This window comes from Mobula birostris, chromosome 20, assembly GCF_030028105.1.
Source record: "Mobula birostris isolate sMobBir1 chromosome 20, sMobBir1.hap1, whole genome shotgun sequence".
NCBI classification, from domain to species: domain Eukaryota; kingdom Metazoa; phylum Chordata; class Chondrichthyes; order Myliobatiformes; family Myliobatidae; genus Mobula; species Mobula birostris.
In genome coordinates, this window is record NC_092389.1 from 6,472,697 (window position 1) to 6,494,474 (window position 21,778).

The following is a 21,778-nucleotide window of genomic DNA, read 5'->3' on the forward strand; positions in this document are numbered from 1 at the left end:
CATGGTAATACTAAATAGTGCAAATACAAAGCTTGGAATACATCACATAAAGCTTTAAGTGATAAAATAGATTACTTTTTCTCTGGAATTAGGTCGGTGAGCATTTTCATGGCACTATCACTGGCTTCATCAGAGTAATTAGTGAATCCTATCAGAATCTTCATAAATCTGTACAAAAAGAAGCCATGTTAATTTTCAAGAAACAACTCAGAAACCTTATGCGCTTCAAAAACAAGGAAGTTGCTGTCACCTCACTTGTAACTGATAGAAGCATAATTAATAACACTGTGGCCAAAGAATTCAGATGTGCAGAATAGGGAAGTCGACATTTGTTCTAAGTGGAATCTGATTAGTGTAATTTCTCTGCCATATCATGTCACTCCAGAAATTTGATCAGGTATATCTGATCACAAATTGTACTTGCACTACCAAACTCATTTCCAGATTAGATATCAACATAATTATTCTATTCTTGTGATTTTTTTTAACTTAGTTACTGCACCCCTGTTGTTTGGTAGTCTTGGAGTAGCAAGATTTTGATAGCATTGCTTTCTCTGGAGCAGCATGATTTAAAGGCCTTCTCCCTGAGCAGGTCCTAGCTTGGTTCTGAAAATACAAAACAGTACAGTACATCCTACTTTAATTACCTAACCACACTTACTTGCAATCCATGTGTCACTAGAATACATACAAAACTCTCAACTTGTCCCACACCTCCAATACATGTATGTAAGCAAGGAATTGTATTAAGGTTAGTAAAATGCAGGTGCAATGAATCACATGGAAGTATGATGCTTTAGCAATAAGAGAAAACTGACTTTAAAGAAAAGGGGTTAAACAGGCTCTAAATATCATTGCATTCAATGCATTTAGGAAACATGGGAAAGGAAAGTGGACTGGCTGAATTAATTAAGGGGAATACTGTAGTGCTGAAAAGTGATTTCCTGAAAAACAAAATTGAAGACAGAATCAATCTCTTTAGAGTTAAGAAACAATAAATGTCCTATTATCTGATTAGGATTATACTATAGGTTATCACCTAGTGAGCAGTATATTGTGAAGATTTATAGAAAAATTGCAGAAATGTGCAGAAATTCTAGAGCAATGGTAATGGGGGATCAACACAGCAAACACCAAAAGGGAAAATGTGTTCAAGATGTTGCGACCAGTACATTTCCCATTAAATGGGGATGGCTGGACTTGGCTCTTTGAAATAAAACATACTAATTGAAACAAATATTAATGGATCAACATTCAGAAAATAGTGATCATATCATGAAGTTTAAAACAGCAATGGAAAGATATGTGAACCTCTCTAAGATTAAAAAAAAATGTCAATTGGAGAAGAACTAAATTTCAATGAAAACGAGTTTGTCCCAGAAACAAAGCCTTGCAGAAAAAATTAAAATTGAATAAAGGGAAGCACCTAGGATATACTGTTTCAGCTAGAGATGAAGTATATTCCCTCGAGGGAGAAGATTAGGGGAATAAAGACATACAATTCCCTGGCTGACTAAAAAGATGGAGAATAAAATGGAGCAGAAACATAAAGGCATAAGGCAGATGCCAGGTTGTTAATACACATAAAAAAAACTGGTTGATTACAAAATACTGAAGGTATTTTAAAAAATGAGGGAAGCAAGAAGAGTGCATATACAAAGATTGATAGGAAATACAAAATGAAACCCAAAAACATATTACTTAGGTGTGTGATCAGAAAGAGAATCATAAGACGAGAGATGCTGCCAAATAGAGATCAAAGAGGAAAAGTGCTTATGAAGACAGATATACAAAGTAAGTACTTTACATCAGCCTTCACTAAGGACATATTGTTGTTGGAGTCTCAATAAATGTAACTGAGCTTAGCGCCAGATAAAAAATAGTAGATGGACTAATGAGGCCACTTGCGGTTAATGTTATTCAATCACCTGGTCCAGGTGGGATTCATCATGGGTTTCTGAGATAATTAAAGGAGGAAAAAGCAAAAGGAGTGGCCACCATCTTTTTAACATATTCAGAGATGGTAGCAGAGAACTGGAAAAATGAAAATATTATAACCTTGTTCAAAACAGGCTGTGGAAATAAACCCAGTACTTTAGGCCAATCAGTCTAACCTTGGTGGTAGGAAAAATTCTAAGTTAATAATGAAGGGCAGAATTAGCAGTTACTTGAGAATTAACTGTGGATTAGAAAGTATACATAGGCATACTAAAGACAAATCACATCTAACTGATAATAGAGTAATTTGATGGTGTATTATGCAGAATCAATGAAGAAAATGCAATTGGTGTTGTACATATAAACTTCCAAAATAGTTCTGATAAAGTGCCAAATGCTAGGCATGTCATCAGGATTAAAGGCCATAGAATAAAAGACTATAGCGACAAGGATATAAAATTGGTTAATTAATAGGAATTAAGAATACTCATGAATGGAGAATATTCTTGGCCTGAAAGGCACGACACAGTGGAGATCTTAGAGGAGTTGATGCATAACTATTGCCTTTCTTAATAGACAGGGCATAATTTCCAAAGTTACCAATGACACTAAACATGAACCGTGAGGAAGGCAGCAGTTGACATCGATATGAGATGGCAAAGGTAGGATAGATAATTAGATGGCAGATTTAAAGAAATGTTAAGATTTCCATTTTGCAAGGGAAATGAGTAAAGTATCAACAAGAGGACCTGATTCTAAATAAAATGTACAAGAAGATGAAGATCTCAGGATCTACAGGCAATTTTAAAATGTTACTTATTGCTCATAGAAGTGACTGTACATAGTTAAGAAAAACATAAAGATCCATGAGCTTGACAATGGGAATAAAGTCCCAGGGAAATCCTAATGAATCTTTTTAAAACACTGGTCAGATCGCAGTGCAGTACTGGATACCAGGGAAAATTTAATTGCAGCATTTAAAAGCTGAAAAGGTGCCTTGACAGGAAAGACAACTATGACAGCGGATTTGTTATTCCAGAGTAAATATGAAGTTGATGGGGCAAATTATCTTCTGTGCTTTCTACCCCCTCTAAAACAACAAAATTATTCCATAAGAGCATCTGGCAAATTAATGAGCTATAGCCACATCCCCACACCCAACATTCTTGATATCTGCTGCAAAGGCATGCTAAATTAATATTTCTTTTCAGTAGTAGTAAAAAGAATATCAATAAATTCCATAAAAATCTTCAATCAGAATGAAAGCAGCTCAGCTAACTTTATCAACACAATACTTTAATTGTGATGCTCTGAAGACTCGAGGACAAATGAAAACACCAATCAATCTGCTTTGCCATACAGTAGATGTTTATGTAAACAATATTTTTTTCTGATTATTTCTAGTGGAATGTTTTCTCACTAAACTTTATCTGAACTGGGCTTACATATAGATATTTCAAACTCTATTTCAAATGTTAGCACAAAGTAAGACTCCTATTTACATATGTGATAGAGAGATTACCTGGTTAAATTGAGATTACGTAGCAGAAGATCTCTGCCATATTCTGTCGAAAGGAAAGTAGACAGTAGAGCTAGACACTCCTTATAGATCTCACTCTCCTTGCATGACAACAGATTCAGTACTAGTTCACTTGTATCAGAAGAAGTGATAAGAGTTCGCTGATTTTCCTCTATAAACAGAAAGTTTAGAGAAAGAAACAAATTAGACATTTTATTGATCCAAATAAAAATTCTTGAGATGAATTACTTGAGATCTCTTTTTGCATAAAGGATTGGCACTAGGTTTTATTTTCATACACTGTTTACTGGAATAATCAATTTCTAATCATACCTTGTCCTCAGAGAGGCCTGCAATTTAAATATGCTGTTTATTACATAATATGAAACCAACAAAGGAATTGAAACGTTATTAACATTTATTTCATATCGTAACTCAGCTGGTCATGTATCCAATTACTTGCTAAATACATTAATTTCTATATCATCATCAAGCAAATCATTCCAAATATTTAGCAGCTTCCAAGGGAAGGAAATGAAAAGCAAAACAAAACCTGCAAATAATCACAATGTGAAATAAAATGGAAAACGCTAAAGATATTCAAGCAGATAAGGCAGTACCCGTGGACAGAAAAACAGAATTACCATTTCAGGTTAATATTGGACATCATAGCCTCAATGTTCTGAATCTTCCTTGATAAACAACATTATCCCACCTGCTAATCCTTTTAGAATATAGTACAACCCACAACACTGAGCACATGGTCCTGGATATTCTGCAACCATGTCACCAAAAGAACTATTAGATTATACTCCTTATTACTATTTGTGCCGTCAACTTCACAAATCATCTACTTATTACAAATGCTAATATGTATTCAAAGTCTTAAGCTTTGAATTTTTATTTGCAATTCTTACTGCAGATTCCACTTCTGCTTATATTTTCTACTACTTTCAATGTCTTATCCCTCCCTCCCCCACAATCCTCATTTCTTTTTGATATTTTAAACATTTTCTCACTAGAGTACTAGCCCCTCCCCATACTAATTAGTTTAAAGCATTGTCCACAAACCTATTTATCTGATTCATTAGGTTTAAATTTATTTCTACTTTTTAATTTAATCCTCTAGCCCTACTTTATTCATACTAATTGGTTGCCCATCCACAGAACATTACCCAATAGTTGCAACTGAAAAAGTTTTTCTTCATTTTCTCTTCTCTGCCATGCGCACTAGACAAATTAAAGAACTAAAATGAACAGTAATAAAAGAATGACCAAAAAGTAGAATACATCTATCTACCGTTTTCATGACAGACGGCCTTCCATAGCACAAGGACAGAGACACAAAGTTCCACCTCACATGGTTCCTTCTGTGACCTGACAAGACTCCTGTTAAAGACATGCCCGTCAATAAATTATTGTTGGTTCTTGCAAAATTATACAAACTATTAAAACACCTTTGTAAAAAGAGTGGTTATCCAAACATTTTCCAAAAGGAAAAGAATAGTTCCATAAAGAATCCAACAATGTACTGTTTTAATTAAAGAAATAGATGTTTGAAATATATATTAACAGTCCTGATGAAAGGTCTCAGCTCAAAATAGTGACTGTTTATTCCACTCCAAAAATGCTGCCTGATCTGCTGAGCTTTCCATCATTTTGTGTGCATTGCTCCAGATTTCCTGCATCTGCAAAACCTCTTGTATTTATGAAATCTATATCAACAGGTTTGTACATTATAAATAAACTTTTGTAGATAGTCAATGAGCATTTACTTGTAAAGTACATACAGGTAATGAAATATTTTTTGTCCATGTTAGGTAGTTTACAGTTAGTTCATCCACTAGTGGAAACCGAATCTAATGTGTACGTATCCCTGATGCAATGACTGCTGGAGATGGAAAGTTCTTGTTCCTGTAGCAATTATACTGTGGCTGCTGTGAAGCATATAGATACCTCTCAAGATAGCCTATAAAATCTGGCAGAATGTGACCCTGTGTCAAATAAATACTTATTTTGCTTTCTGCCAGTGCAACTCAAGATACAGACTACTACCCAGGTATATTTGAGCTGTCATTTATTTACTCCTGGATGAAACACCAGCTTGTCCAGGAATTATTGTGTCTACTCAAGTATCTGCCATAAAGGTTAATGGATACAAAAACCATTTCAATACATCAGTATGTTATCCTTGTTTTCCAAACCTTCAGCTGGTGTCAAAATCGGTATCATCTGAAACAAACAATCTTACCTTCTTAGAATCACATTGTCATTGATAACGCTGAATCCACCATTTATTCTAAATAATGTCTGCTCAGTACCTGCAACAATAGGCAAATGTCAATTATGTTGAAGTTTGTAAATATATTCAGCTTATCAGCTTTTACTACAGATGATAACAGAACAAATCGATAAAGAAATCCCATATAGAAATACCATATAGATATATCAATGCTCATAAATGAAAGTTGAATTAATGTTTCAAATTTATAACCACCAGAAACAATGAGACAAGCAAACTAGTTCAATCAGGCTGACAAAAAAACAAAGATTCTGAATAGTTTCAGGAAGATACAAAGTCCCAGGTGACTTAAAACCTCAATCTTCAGATTCAGTAGTGAGGGTGTTGTTAATCCACTAAATTAAACTGTTATTAAAATTTAAAATAAAACTGAAAATGCTGGAAATCTGAAATAAAAACATAAAATGCTGTAAAAACTTCACAGGTCAGGCAGCATCCATGGAAAGAGAAAGCCACGGATAAAGAGGAGTGACATTTCAGAGGCCTCCGTGTGAATTGTCAACATCTGAGCATATGCAATGGAGACAGAGACAAATTCTTTGTTCATAAATAACATTACACAAACTTCACAACATTAGTAACACATTACATGAGCAGCCTTTTAACAGCCATATAATTTCACCCGAGCAGAGAATCTTCTCTGCAACTTAAACTAAAATCTCTCTTTCTCTGTTCTAATGAAAGGTCTCATACCTGGAACATTAAGTGTCTCATTTTCAGCAGATGCTGCCTGTCTTGCTGAGTTCTTTTTCCCCCAGCATTTTTTGATTTTTACATCAATTGATAATCTCACTTGAGTAGAACTCCTAAGAGTCCCAACATTAATGACCCTATAGCTGCAGGCGATGCCAAATTCCCTTGGTCAGCAGTAGCACCTGGGCCAAGACCAAGACAACAATGAACTGTTGTTATCAGTTCAAAGAAGCCTCAATATACATAAAAGACTGACACCAAGAAGTTTTCAGATATATGCAAATTGTAGTGGATGCTTTTTATCACATGTCCCTGCAGACAATTTACATCATTCAAGTCTGATTACTCTCAAATGTGATATGGCTTGTTGAACTGAGTGTTGATATTGAAGGTCATTTGTCATGACCTTTTGATCTATTTTCTCAGTGTTTAGGGGATGCCATGCATGCTGTTGATGTCATCAGATATACAATTTCCTGTGAATTTTGCATTTCTTGTGAATTTTTACAGATATACCATGGAGAGCATTCTAACTGCATCACTTTCCGATATGGAGGGGTTACTGCACAGGATCGGAAAAAGCTGCAGGAAGTTGTAAACTCATCCAGCTTCATCACGGACACTAGCCTTCCCAAAATTGAGGACACCTTCAAAAGGCGATGCCTCAAAAAGGCAGCATCCATCATTAAGGACCCCCATCACCCAGGACATGCTCTCTTATTACTACCATCACAGAGGAGGTACAGGAGCCTGCAGATACACACTCAACATTTTAGGAACAGTTTCTTCCCTTGGCCATCAGATTTCTGAATGGACAACAAACCAACCCACGAACACTACCTCACTATTTTTGCAGTACTTATTTCATTTTATACTTTAAATATATTTCTTATTGGAATTTATAATATTTTATGAATTGCACTGCACTGCTGCTGCAAAACAACACATTTCACAACATATGTCAATGATATTAAACCTGATTCTGATTCATTAGTGTTAATATGGACTATGGGAAGAAGTGATTACCCAGTGTAATTTCCTGGATTAGTAGGAAAGGGCTTCATAAGAAAAGATCATAAATATCAACATTCCTAAAACTGTATCTGATATGCTAGATATACACAAAAAAACAGATGCAAATATTCTTCTCCAATCCAATGCCCAGCCTATAAGAATAGCGACTCTATAGAGTCCACTATCAAAAAGGTGTTTGGAAGCCAAGCCACTGCATATGCTTAAGAGGGAAATATTTTTGGACATATAAGGCATCTAAGAGTGTGGAAAATGTGGGAATACATTAATGAGATGGAATCATTATGGAGTAGAGTCAAAGGGCCAAAAAGCTTATTCCTACTTTTCTGTATGCCTCTGCATAATACAATAAAGTTCTGGTCATTTTAACTATTCATAAATTGAATAGCTTGGCATCTCGTTCAGCAGATGCTGATTCTAGTATTCCTATTAGCACAATGAGAGATTAGAACCCAAACTTTTTTTAACACATGAGGGTCCAGTTCTGTTAAGTCTGTTATGTATATTAGGCATTTCTGCTTAAACAAATTTCTATTTCAACTTAGACGCACAGATATACCATTGGATCTAACACTAGCACAACTGTGATAAAGTATCATCTCGAAAATTCATACCTCTTGATAGCTCTGATTAAAAGCACTGCTTTTGTTAAATCTACTTACACTCCTTCATAAGTTCAGTCAGAAACCTCAGACCACCAAGATAGAAAAAGGGGATCTTATTGGGACTGGATAATTTCTTTAGTGCTTCACGGCCAGCTTTTGTAGTCACATTCCCCAGTTCAAGTACTTCCATGACTCTTTTCTCTTGCTGTTCCTTTTTTTGGTCTAGTTCCAGTAAAGTTATATATTCTAAATATAAATTACATATTTGTCAGCATTAAGAACAAAAGTATAATAAATTATAAACATTATTAGAATCTTATTATAACCACAATGATAGTTGTGTCTGTCATTTCCCACATTGCAACATCAGCTTAGAAAGACTAAAAAAATGCCAGGCCCAATTTCTATTTTAACTAAGTGGAATAAAATTGTATTCAGTACTTCAGGTATTAGGAGTCATAAACATACTCATGGGAAAACCCTAACTGGAAACTCAAAAGCAGAATTTAAATAAGAACAGGTTAATTAGAACACAAGTAAGCACATGTGTATAATTCTTTACATTGGATTGTTTGGTGCTTCTTAAACCCAATATTTCTCCTACCTTTAACCATCTTTTCTAGGTTTGGATCGATCGTGATTATCTTCTGATAATACTTTCGAGCCTGGTAGAGAACATAAACATTTGGCTCAGAGGTTTTCCCACTTCAGCAAAACAGACTTAATTATCCTGATGACTTCATTGATCACTCCAGTGGAAGAGCTTACTGAGAATCAGCAACTAAAATAGCAAGGATAATGCAGTTGTCCGAACCTCAAAAATCACACATGACCCTGAAAACATCTTTTTACACGTATGAAAATTAGCAAATCAAACAGGTACTTCTCATGCAAAATAATATTCTGTTTTATAACAGCAGAAATAATATATCGTGTTGTAGACAATATACTATTCTGCTATTAAGATGAAGTTACACTTTAAGTACTGCAAAGTCTATCTGTTGTTACATAAACACTGCTTGCATTTGAATTCGGTTGCTCCTCAATCACAAATCCTTCCCTGTCATTTTTTTTAAAGTTGTGACATTAAAGGTCACTCACGCTATGATGTAAAAAGATAAAGACATTCACTAAAAGCTTGGATGAAACTTCAATCACGTCTGGAATCTTTACAAAATTTTAATAATCTGTAGTTTAAATTAAAACTTTATTTGCCCTACAAGCCCGATTTCATTTATAACTCAGCTTAGAAACTAACTTCTATCCCTTTGAGCAACAGACATAAAATGCTGGGGCAACTCAGCAAGTCAGGCAGCATCTAGGGAAGGGAATAAACGGCCAACGTATCAGATCTCGGCCCAAAATATCCACTGTTTATTCCCCTCTATAGATACCACCACACCTGCTGCGTTCCTCCAGCATTTTATGTATTGCTCAAGATTTCCAGCATCTGCAGAATCTCTTGTGTTTTACCTCTTTGATTCAGGATTTAAACTTCTGCAAAGTATGATGATTTCATAGGAACTCAAAAGTGGAAATGAATACGAATGGCTAACTAGCTTTAATCTATCCAAACCCAAACCCTACATGACCAAGTGAAGAAAATGGGAAGAGCAATAGCAAATTATTAGCATTATCTGCAATGATTTACATTTAATTAGTTCAAGAACTTATTCAGCCAACTCTAATATATGACATTTCAGCAATTTAAAGCAATCAGCTTTTGAAACCAGACCCGTCAGATTAAATATCTAAAAGAAATCTTACCTTCTCATACTTCTTTAAACCTACGTTGGCTTTTGCCATATGAACATAAGCTTTTACACAATTTTCATTGCACTGAAATCATAAAATAAAGAGTAGCAAATTAAATGACCAAAACTAACGTAACTGTACTCTACATAAACATGCGTGATTGCTAGTTATCCAATAAATTGTAGGTTGCAGCAAATTTTAGGATCCAAGTACAAATATTAGACTGATATCTAGTACAGCATAAAGGGTGCGCTGCACCATCAGTGGTTCAATCAAATTAGGTCCCATTCACTTGTCAGAATAGTAGCAAACATTAAAGTTCACAGTAAAATAGAAAAAAAAATAATTCTTCCTTGCCTTGCTTAGAAATTGCATTGCACATTTTTTCTGTTCAACTTAGCATTAATACCCAAACTGGTTCCCTTGCAAAATACATTAAATAAAAGCAATGAAACAGCAGTTAGATGCAATTACTGAAACAGAATCATAAACCATATATTCGAAGGGTCAATGAAATACATACAAAGAAGAACCTGTGTGATAGGAAGGAACAGAAGACCTGCCATGGTCAATATGAGAACGGTAGGCTCCCCCAAGTGACAATCTCTGCAAATCAGAGCAGTACTAAAAAAAAAATCCATATCCTCACAAAATATACCATGACCTTCACACCAATGTTTTATGTGCAGAGTGAAGATCATCATGAAAAGTACATTACATGCTAAGATACGAGTTCTTAAAGGTGCTACCTGTCAGAAAACGTTGCTAACTAGCTACACAAGGCAAGAGAAAAGGAATTCATATGTAGCAATCAGTGCATCTAAACTTGCAAAACAACATTCAATTAATTTTTGGGTGTCTTTTACGATTCTTCACGTAATAAATGGTAAACAAATGGAGTGTAGAGTGAGTCACTTAGCTTGCATTAGGAAATATGATTTTTCTCATTCCCTGGAAGTACCTCTTTATCAGAGGGTATATCATAGTTCACGGCAACAATGCATCTCCATTCTAATAATTGTTGAGGCTATGGCTGCTGAAATCTTTGCAATAACACTTCAGTCTCTATACCTTCTTGATCCTGCGCTCTTTAGGATACATCTCATGGTTCTCAAGGTATAGGTTTCTTTGAGCTCTTGATATTTGCTAGGCTGTTAAAATGTTGCATATGATTATGAAGACTGAGAATCTAAAGGGATGTACTTCAGGAGTTCATTATTTCCCATTCTTATTCTGGTATTTCTATAGCTAACATTGCATTTACATTCAGCTGCCATGTTGGAGTATTCACATCCGAAGAAGAGAAAGTGACCTTTGTCTTCCTGGATCCATTCCTCATGGAAAACATCTAGCAGTGTGATCTTCCTCCAGATGGAAGATTCATGCGTAATTGCTGGAAATAAGGCATTCATTAGTGAGTAGCTTTCTTATAATACAGTGATCTTCACACTGAGGGATGAGAGATGATTTCTACCATACTGTTGCTTTCCTATGAATACAGATAGTCTGGACTATAGTCAAGCCTGTCAGCATTCATAGGACAGCAGCAATATAGGCAGCTGCGTTCCTCATGACCCAGGTGTCACCTGTCCCTAACTAAAACCAAAGTAGACGAATTATTTCTCTGCTGATGTGGCTGCTTGCAAAAAAATGTTATTGTAAAGAAGTCGTGAATTAATGTATCTTTAACTTTCATAGAGAGTTCAGGCAAAAGTATAACAGTACAGTACCCATTTCTCAATGACGCCAGACTTTGAAAACACAAGCTTGAAAACGCATTGTTCATTAATCAGAGTGCTCTAGACAGGATGCAGTATCTCTGAGGACTGTAGGAATAGGTTCTCTGCTAATGGGCATATCTATACTTCCTGACCCAAGTGTCCTAATCCAACCTGACAACTAAGGCCATTATGAAGCCTCCAGTAATGGAGTACTGCCAACAGTGTCACACTGAGGAACCTGTAGAATAACTACATCAGCACATACTGTAAACCTTGTTATACTCCGTTATTTGAGGCACACGTGACCTTTGGCAGGTGTCTCAGCAGCCTGCAATCAGTCTGAAATTGGCCTTGCAACTCTGCCGATGCCAACAGAGTAGCGGATTAGAACACTGAGCACCAATTTTCTTTGTCAGTGCAGGTGGAAAAAGGTGCTACATGAGTTACTGGATAAAGATCGTAAGTATGGAAGTGGCCAATCCAACTTCTCAATTGGCATGATGCTGCCTAGAAATTTGTGAGTGTGAGCAACTCCAGGTAAAACCTAATTCCATATAAATGGCACCTAAATCAAAGGCTAATGTCTAGACATGATCTGATTTCTAGATACTTAAGTATGATTTCAGCATTCCACCCTCAAACAACACAATGCAAAAACAGATGTAGTGATTGTTCATCTTGAATACTTGTCGGACTCTGTGAAATATGAGTACCTCATTTAGTTAAACATCAGCAATTACAATTTGTAGTAATTATTGTGCAGAAGCCACATCAAGATATTTCTGATACACAGTGAACGTTATTATGTAACCTTTTACTCTTGATATTCAAATTCAGATTCATTTATTCATTACATGTACATCAAAACATACAGTGAAATACATTGTTTGTGTAACAACCAACACCTGATAATGTGTTGGGGCAGCCCTGTAGGTGTTGCCCCACGTTCTGGTGCCAGCATAGCACGCCCACAACGTTCAACAGAACAATACAAGCAACAGCAGCAACAAAACAACAAAAGCAGAACAACCCCCTTCCACCCTCCCACCCTCCCACCCATCCACTCACACAGATAAATGCAAACAGGCCTCCAACTCCTGGACAGGCCACCTCTGGGCCTCCAGTGGACTCTTAGACCCAGGGCTTTGAACATCAGACCTCAACCTCCAGACTTTCAGGGTTTGATCTTTGGTATCAACCCCAGGATTTGCTGATGGTGGGACCCTGAACACCAGACCTTGAACTCCGTATTTGCCAACTCGCATACTTGGAGGGTCACTGGCCCTTGTGCCCCCTGCACACATGGACCTCTGATCCCAGTACCCACCAACCTGGGAGGACTCGCTGACCTGGGAAGATACCAGCCTGCATCCTCACTGGTCTTCTTCCACAGCGGTTGCCAGTCCAATATCCATCCATGGATGTCCTTCATTACAAGTCCACATTGCTGGCCTTTGAACGTGAAGCAGAGGCCTCAACTTGACCTTGAATTCCCCCATATTCCTACCCCTAAACCCTAATCTGACCTTAACCACTCTCTGTCAAAACCATTCCTACAAGCCTAAAAAAAAACTAAGTCTGAACCACAACCTCGATGGAAACCACAGCTTGGCGCCATCTTGACTGGAAGACAAATATACAAAACATTAATAAGCTCATTCCAAATTATTAGCACTTAATTTCAAAATAATATTAAAATCTTGAAATGAGTGTCCTGCCTTAATAATTTTTGACATGGAACTCAAAAATGTACCTTCATTTTATGAAAGGATGTGCCCAATGTATTATTTTACTTTACAGACAACATTGAGTTTAAGTGTAAGGAAGTTATCTTGCAGCTGTATAAATCCTTGGGAATATTGTATGCAACTCTGATCACCCCATTACAGGAAGGATGTGGCAGTTTTAAGAGTGCAGATAAGATTTACCAGGATGCTGCCTGTCTTAAAGCTATGAGGAGAGGTTAGACAAACTAGCCTGAGGGGAAACCTGATGAAAGTTTAAAAAATTATGAGAGGCCTGGATGGGGTAAACATCACAATCTTTCTCCCAGGGTAGAAAAGTACTAGAGGACATGCATTTAAAGTGAGAGGAGGGAAGAGTTTCAAGATCTGCGAGACATGTTTTTTTACGCAGAGAGTGTGAGTGATAGTAGAGAAGGCAGATACAATGTTGTAGATAAAAAGCTGTTAGATAACCATGAATATGCAGGATAATACAGAATATGCTGCAAGGATATAGAACAAGTACAAGTATAAGAGATTTAGTTTAATTCAGTGTCATGTTCAGTACAGACATTGTAAGCTGAAGAGCACATTCCTATGCACATTCTATGCTCATGCCTACAGCATGCTATGTTTCATTTGCAATTGAGACACAAGAGCCTGCAGAGGCAAAACACAAACTGATGGAGGCACTTAGAAGGCTGAGCAACATCTTCAGTCCTCCCCTTCCCGTAACTCCCTCCAGCCCATCACTCCTTTGCTCCCCTTTCCCCACCTAGATGCACACACCTACCATCCACACATTTGACCCACTGGATTCCCTCACCCATCTGGTTTCTAGCATTTCATTTCTCCTCCAATAGCTTCCATTATCACTTTCTTTATATCACATACAAGCACTGTTAGCTTGTGCACCTGATTACATTTGCCTTTTGTACTCCTTGTCTGCTTCCACCTATCACCCAGCTGTCTGTCTCCCAATTCCACACTTCCCCACTCTCCCATCTGGATCCCTCTGCCCTCTTGGTCCCACCAGCCCTGATCTCATCCCTTACCCTCTCTTCTAAATACCAGCTATCCTCCCTCTCCACTCTCCGTCCACATACAGGATCTTAATTTGAAATGTTGACATTCCTACTGATTAACCCACTGAATTCCTCCAACAGTTGTTTTTTTGCTTTAGATGTAAGAATCAGCAGTTTCTTGGATTTCTAATTGTTACCTTTCATACTCAAAGGACTTAAAAGAGAAAAGATCCTGCATTTAGACCAGTCTCTTTTCAGGGGGAAAAAAAAGATATGGAAGTGGCTGAAATTGATTCAGCTGACCAATATTTTGACTTAAGAAATGCAGAGTCATGTTCATAACCTTAAATGTAATTATCCTCACCTTTAAGGCCCATTTACAATCAGTGATTGCCTCTTCATATTTTCCTAGTTTATTGTAAGCCTGGAAATAGAAAAACACGTCTGGTAGTCGCAAATGTACCACAGAAAATCAGAAATTAGGCAAATCAACAGTAGTGAAGCTAGACAGACATTTTCATTCAAATAAATAAAGCTCCGAAATACATCACCAGGAAAGCCAGTAAAACAGATAATGAAACAAATTATATAGTGCGTTTTTTGATAGAGAAGTAAAATAAACAAAGCAAAGACACTGTGGGTTCTATTTTCCATTTGTAAACACTCTTACTTTCTAGATAATCTGTATTCTGTACCACCACTCGCCTCAGGCTATTTTAGAAGAAAATCATTACATACTAATGACAATGGATAATATATTCTTCCACAATTTCCAATCAACAGTGATGCTGTAGAGAAAACAATCCTCAAACCATTAACCTTTGTAATTCATGCTGCAACCTTTTATCTTTACAAAAGCTGAATTTTTTAATGTTTTGCCTGAATTAGTTTATTGAGCCTGAGTTTTGTTAGACATTTTAACATTTTCTATTTTTTTTTAATCTAGTTCTCTACTCTGTCTGCAAAATATGCTTTGACCCTAAATTCCAGCTGCAAAAGGAAGTATTTGGAACACTGGGAATTATTGGCAAGTAAGTCTAATATTTGTGTTAAGTTAATAGAGGGGATTATGATGGTTAAGACATCCATACATTTGGAAAGACTGGGGTTGATTGCAAATAATCGCTATGGCTTTATGCATAGGAAATCATATCTCACAAATTTGATTGTTTTTTTGAAGTAAACAAGGTCAATGAGGGCAGAATTGCAGACATAAGTCTTTTGGATTTCAGTAAGACCTCTGATAAGGTTCCACCTGACAGGTTGCGTAGGATCCAGGGAGAGTTAGCTGATAGGAATGATAGGAAGCTGAAGGTGAACATGGAAGGTTGTTTCTCAGATTGAGGCCCATGACTACTAGTGTATCCCCAGGACTTGGTGCCAGACCGATTGCTATTTGTCATCTGTATCAATGATTCTGATGAGAATGTACAAGGCACGGTCAGTAATTTTGTAGATGACACTAAAAGAGGTGATGTCATTGACAGTGATCATGTTTTTTTAGGATTTATAGAAGGATCTTGATCAACTGGGTAAGTGATCTAAAGAACAGCAAATGGAGCTGAATTTGGATAAGTGTGAGGTGTTGCAACTTGGGAAGATAAGTGAAGGTAGAACTTTCAAGAAGATGTTGTAGATTAAAGGGACCATGGAATGCAGGTACAAGGTTCCTTAAAGTGGCATCACAGGTCAAAAAGGTGGCAATTGAAGAAGACTTTTGGCACATTGGCCTTCATCAGTCAGGGCATTTATATAGAAGTAGGGATCTTACATAGCAGTTGTACAAGATAACTGGTGAGGCCACAACGGAAATATTGCATTCAGTTTTGAACACTCTGCTATAGGAAGGATGTCATTATGCTGGAAAGAGTAGAAAGATTTACCAGGATGTTCCCAGGACTTGAGGGACTGAGTTGTGAAGCAAGTTTGAGCAGATTGGTACATTTTTCACTGGAAGGTAGGAGAATAAAGGGTGGGTTTATAAAGGTGTATAAAATCTTGTGGTGCATAGACAGAGCCAATGCACACTTCCTTTTCCCCCAAGGCTGGAGAATCAAGAACTAATGAGCATGAATTTTAGGTGCAAGGGGAATGATTTAAATCAGAACCCAATGGTCAACTTTTTCACCCAGAGAGTAGTCAGTATATGACTGCCAGAGGATATGGTTGAAGGAGGAATATTGACAACATTAAAAGTTACTCTGATCGATACATGGATAGGAAACATTTAGAGGAATATGAGCTAAACACAGGCAAATGGGGATCTTGATTAGCATGGACCAAATAGACTGTAGACCTCATTTCCATACTGTATGACTCTGACTTTAAGGGAGCACTTCTATTATGGTTGACAGCTACCACAATATGTACACGTTAGTCTGTTTGGTTCAGTCAGTTGCCAAGGCCAGAACTAGGAATCTTAACTGTTAAATTACTGGACTGTCTGCAGATATTCCAATACTAGAATATACAGTACTGCACAATATAAATTCTATCCATAAATTATTCTTTTGACAATTTTGATTGATCGTAAAGATCCTTGAAATTATTTCGTGAATATATCCTGGCCAACTGAAACTTCCAGTAAGATGGCAGTACATGCAAACTCAGAGGCCTCATGGGGGCCAACCAAAGGTGCATTTTTCTTTGTAAAATTTGTTTTTTACAATCCAAAGACAATTCTACTCCAAGAACTTTGTATTCTACAGGGCTACTCCATCAGTGAGCTGCTCATTGATCACAGCAGCTGGACTGGTGTCGGCGGCAGAACCAGCCGAGTCGTCGAAGGGACCGGCCGGCATGTTGGAGAGGAGCTGGCCGGGGTATCGGGAAAGGAGATAGATAAATGGATATGCACACCTGTGCTCGATTGGTGTACAGGACTTGAAAATCTCGAAGTTTTTCCAGGCCTTCTGTGTAGTATTGCACAGCAGTAACGTAGTCCTCGTTTTTGAATGCTGCATTCCCCTTCTCTTTTAATGCTGCAGAAGATTACAGTGAGAATAGAAACATAAAAAAAGATGAAAGGGGAAACAGAGGGAAAAATATATCTATGCTATGACTTATCTTCTGGAATCCATTCTCTGTTATACTTGCATGACTGCCCTCAGCTCCAATGAAAGAATTATTCCATTGAGTCGAATCCTTTATTCAATCCTTTATTAACAATTAGCAAACATACAATCTTGAAGCATACCAAAATGTAAATTAAACAATATTGAGCATTGTTGAGCGTTATCTCAACAGTCAGCAAAAGATACAACTTCCTCTGGTCCCCAGCCACAAACTGCCATGAAATAAGCAAGAATACATACCTTATTCCCTTCGTTTTTCCAATGCTGGTTACCATAATAAACACAATAAACGCACAACACAGAATAAATGGCTCCTACAAGGGTTTATGGATAAATTGCTTACCATTGGCTAGCTTTTCACTTTCCTTTCTTCTTTCTCCTCTCTCCTCTGCGTCCCTCTCAAGAATTGATAAGAATTTCTCTGAAATGCCACAAAAAGATATTCAGCAATGAAAAAAAATCTTTAAGCTTCCTTTTACTGGGTTACATCAAGATTTTATGACACATTGAAGTATTAATATTAATGAATGAACATTTTCTATTTGGGCACAGTGCCAACTACACTGGAATCGATAAAGCCCCTATTGCCTAACTCAGAAAATAGTATCTGCTGTGGTATAGCTGGCCCATAGTTATGAAGTATAGTTTCCTCAGTGCTGATTTACCACATTTTCAATATGCAAGGCACATGGTGCCAACATAGAAACAGTATAATGCATGCTACACATTACTGCAATTGCAAATTACTAGTTCATTACTGCAATTGCTAGTTCTTTATAGAGTACAGACCACTCTGCTTATTTGCATATAATAAAAGGCCACCTTGGAGCTACACAAAAACTTGTCAGAAATTACATTTAACAAAAATAAATCTTACCTTGACTCATTCCTTCATTTCCTTGCATTCCCTACGAGAAACAATTTTGAAGTTAGCTGCCATGAATAGACAACGATCAGTAGAATAATTAAGTGATGCCAGATAACTGAAACCCAGTAACATAGTCACCATTTAGGTAAACTACACTGCAGCCAGTCCCTCATTTGCTTCAATTCAACCATAATGAACCAAAGATATTGCTGTAATCAACATCCAGGAATGCATAACGACACTTGGTTTAAAATAATATCTTGCTTAGTTTTAATAGAACATTGAAAATGTTCCCAGGTATTACTACTGTCCTTATGGCGATTTTTAGATTTAATATGACTAAGAATTCCTGTTATGTAATATTTGTCCAGTTTACCTTTCCCTAAAACAACCTGAAACCTCAAACTATTTCATATATTCCCTTATTAGACAGTCTCCCAAAGTCAAATATGACCTGTTTTTTCATAGGCCAGGAGGCTGTGTGAAAATTCTTTGAATGTGGGATGGGTATTGCATGGTAGCTTCCACAATATGGGTCGTTTGAGGTTTTTGTCCAACAATATTCATGTCCAAGATGACTGGAAAGCAGGCTTTGTTACATGGACTAAGGCCTAATGTGGTCAGACCACATTTAGAGTATTGTGAGTAGTTTTGGCCACCTTGTCTAAGAAAAGATATGCTGGCATTGGAGAGGGTCCAAAGGAGGTTCACAAGAAAAATTCCGGGAATGAAAGGGTTTACATATGAGCAGTGTTTGATGGCTTTGAGCCTGTACTTGCTGGACTTTAGAAGAATAAAGGGACGGGGGAATCTCATTGATACCTATCAAATAATGAAAGGCCAAGATAGAGTGGATATAGCAAGGATGTTTCCTATATTGGGGGAGTCTAGGACCAGAGGGCACAACCTTAGAGTAGAAGAACATCCATTTAAAACAGAGATGAGGGGAAATGCATTGAACCAGAGGATGGTGAATCTGTGGAATTCATTGTCACAGATGGCTGTGAAGTCTAAGTCATTGGGTATATTTAAAGCAGAAGTTGATAGGTTCCTGATTAGTCAGGGTGTTAAAGGTTATGGGGAAAAGGCAGGAGCATGGGGTTGAGAGGGATCATAAATCAACCATGATGGAATGGTGGAGCAGATTCAATGGGCCTAATGACCTATATCTGCACCTATGTCTTATCGACTTAACACACATACAGTACATGGATCTATATATATACAGATGTGCACTCATACCTGTAGTTGTGTACACTCTTTGTCCCCAGGATTCACACAGATGAACATGGCTGATTCCCAACACCTCCCAAACTGCAAGACTTGTGTTTCTTAATCCAACTTGCATCAGATTTCAAGACTAAGCTTACTGCCAACTTAACATCAGATTTTTAACTTTGTCTCTGTCACCTCATTCGACTTACATAATGTCCTGCATAATGAATTCTTCACAAGTGTCCCTAAGTTTAAAACAAAGAGCTACAAAATTCAAAAATAACAAAACACAATACAGGTTGTTCAGTATCCATAAAGATAACAATTTGTGACATCTTATGCCCTAAATTTCACAAAATGTACTGTATTTTTACACTGATACTGATCTCATATCTATAATGTTCAAAGTGAGGCAAGCAGTAATATCGTCCAATAGTTGAATATCAGGGACTTATATTCTTTGAAGCACTGTGCCACAAGTAAACAAGCATTTAATGATATTTCAAATGACAAAACTAACTGAAGACTCACATATTTTTCTGGCAGGTTGGAATATCCGGGTGGTGCACTGGAGGGAGGGTTTTTGTTGATCAGTGTCCGGTTCGTCTTAACTCCGCACCCTTCTAGGACGTCAGATTCTTCAGAGTCTTTCACCAACTTCTCATCTGCTTTCTGAAAAGCCTCATCTCTTACTGCAGGATCATCAGACCTAATTCCTTCAACTAGATCCGCTAAACGTAAAGGAGCAAGTAGAGAAAGTGAGTATTAAAGCAACTTGGTTGTACCACGTAGTGACAGCGAGGAAGGCTCTCAAAGCTTGCAGTGGGATCTGGATCAGCTGGAAAAATGAAAGATGGAATTTAATGCAGACAAGTGTGAGGTGTTGCACTTTGGGTGGACAAACCAGTGTAGGACATATACATGAGTGGCATAATGGGCAAACAACAGAAGCTGTAATCAGCAAAACGGAATCGAACATCGGCTCACAGCTTTCTTCACAAGGTTTCCGCACGCTGCCGCTGCCTGTCTTCCAGAATTCCCTCAGAGACTGCAGAGCGCTGAAACACCCAAACAATCTCCAAACTGCAAAATAACCTCTTAAGAAAGTAGATGTTGGTACACTTTCTTAGTTATAATTTTTTTGGACTGGGCCCAGTTTACTGACGTTGCGGGAGGACGGCGTCGCGGCACCGATCAACCAGGTGTCATTCTGCCCCTCCCCCAGCTTCCGCGCGGCCCGCCTCGCCATTGTTTTCAGGGCTATGACGTCAGAGCTTCCCCGCCCCCTTTGTCTTTCAAATTACCGGTCGTTTAACTGAAACTCCAGATCTTTCCAGAAACGTCGATTCATCGTTTCCACCGTGTTGTGAAGGAACTCAGCAGTGGAAACGATCAGTCAACGTTGTGAGTGTTGCGTTGACCCCCAGCATCTGCAGAGTATTTTGTGTGTAAAATTAGATGAGTTTTGCCCTTTATGAACTCTTTAAAGAATTAAATGTGTGCTTCTTCTATAAACTCCTTAAAATTAGAACTGCACCCCCTTATCTAAACTCCATAATTAGATATATGTTCCCTAATATAAACTACAGAATTTATCCTGTCAAAATTTAGAATGAAAGTACGCTTCCCTATGTAAATTCTATTGAATTTGATGTACCCACCCCTTCACAAAATGGGGGGGGGGGGAATCGATGCTTCAGGTTATGTTAGCCGCTTGTGCGGCTTTATAACTGGGAATGTGTAACCTGTGCCCATCGTTTACCACTCGGAGATCTCACTTACTGATCTCATCCACCTCCTGCAAAAACCGCTCCAGCTCCGGGTCCACCTTTCCAGCCATGTCTCCTAACACTGCTACCAAACTACCTCAGGCAGTCAGCCAATAGCCCGTGTCGCTGTTACGCACCGCGGAGTTCTTCCAGCGCCTATTGGGCACGCAGTCACTAAGCAACGGGCACGCGATCACTCCTGGGTACCCCAAGTGCCTGCTGTCCCCAAGTCCCAATGAACCAGATATTTTCATAAATATTTCAATAGTTACGTTAAAATAAGTAGTGCAAAATAATAAAATTTTTTAAAAAGTGAGGTAGTGTTCATGGGATCAATGTCCATTTAGGGATCGGATGGCAGAGGGGAAGAAGCTGTTCCTGAATCACTGAATGTGTGCCTTCAGGCTTCTGTATCTCCTACCTGATGGTGACAGTGAGAAAAAGGCATGCCCTGGGTGCTGGAGGTCCTTAATAATGGACGCTGCCTTTCTGAGACACCGCTCCCTAAAGATGTCCTGGGTACTTTGTAGGCTAGTGC

At 37.8% G+C, this 21,778-nt stretch overlaps 1 protein-coding gene across 2 annotated transcripts in view; it reads right to left on the reverse strand.

The window, feature by feature from the left end:
- The window catches only part of ttc12 (tetratricopeptide repeat domain 12), a 37,024-nt gene extending 15,670 nt beyond the window's left edge, over positions 1–21,354 (reverse strand). For both annotated transcript variants that reach the window (XM_072283911.1, XM_072283910.1), the window contains exons 1-13: positions 21,254–21,354; positions 20,003–20,202; positions 18,266–18,296; positions 17,732–17,809; positions 17,174–17,295; positions 14,679–14,738; positions 9,857–9,928; positions 8,694–8,754; positions 8,147–8,335; positions 5,709–5,778; positions 4,758–4,846; positions 3,461–3,629; positions 76–168 (exon numbers count right to left, since the gene is read on the reverse strand). In XM_072283911.1, the coding sequence (XP_072140012.1) occupies positions 76–168; positions 3,461–3,629; positions 4,758–4,846; positions 5,709–5,778; positions 8,147–8,335; positions 8,694–8,754; positions 9,857–9,928; positions 14,679–14,738; positions 17,174–17,295; positions 17,732–17,809; positions 18,266–18,296; positions 20,003–20,202; positions 21,254–21,311 (1,292 nt within the window). In that variant the 5' untranslated portion in view covers positions 21,312–21,354. The remainder of the gene's footprint in view (positions 1–75; positions 169–3,460; positions 3,630–4,757; positions 4,847–5,708; positions 5,779–8,146; positions 8,336–8,693; positions 8,755–9,856; positions 9,929–14,678; positions 14,739–17,173; positions 17,296–17,731; positions 17,810–18,265; positions 18,297–20,002; positions 20,203–21,253) is intronic.
- Between the last annotated feature and the right edge of the window lie 424 nt (positions 21,355–21,778).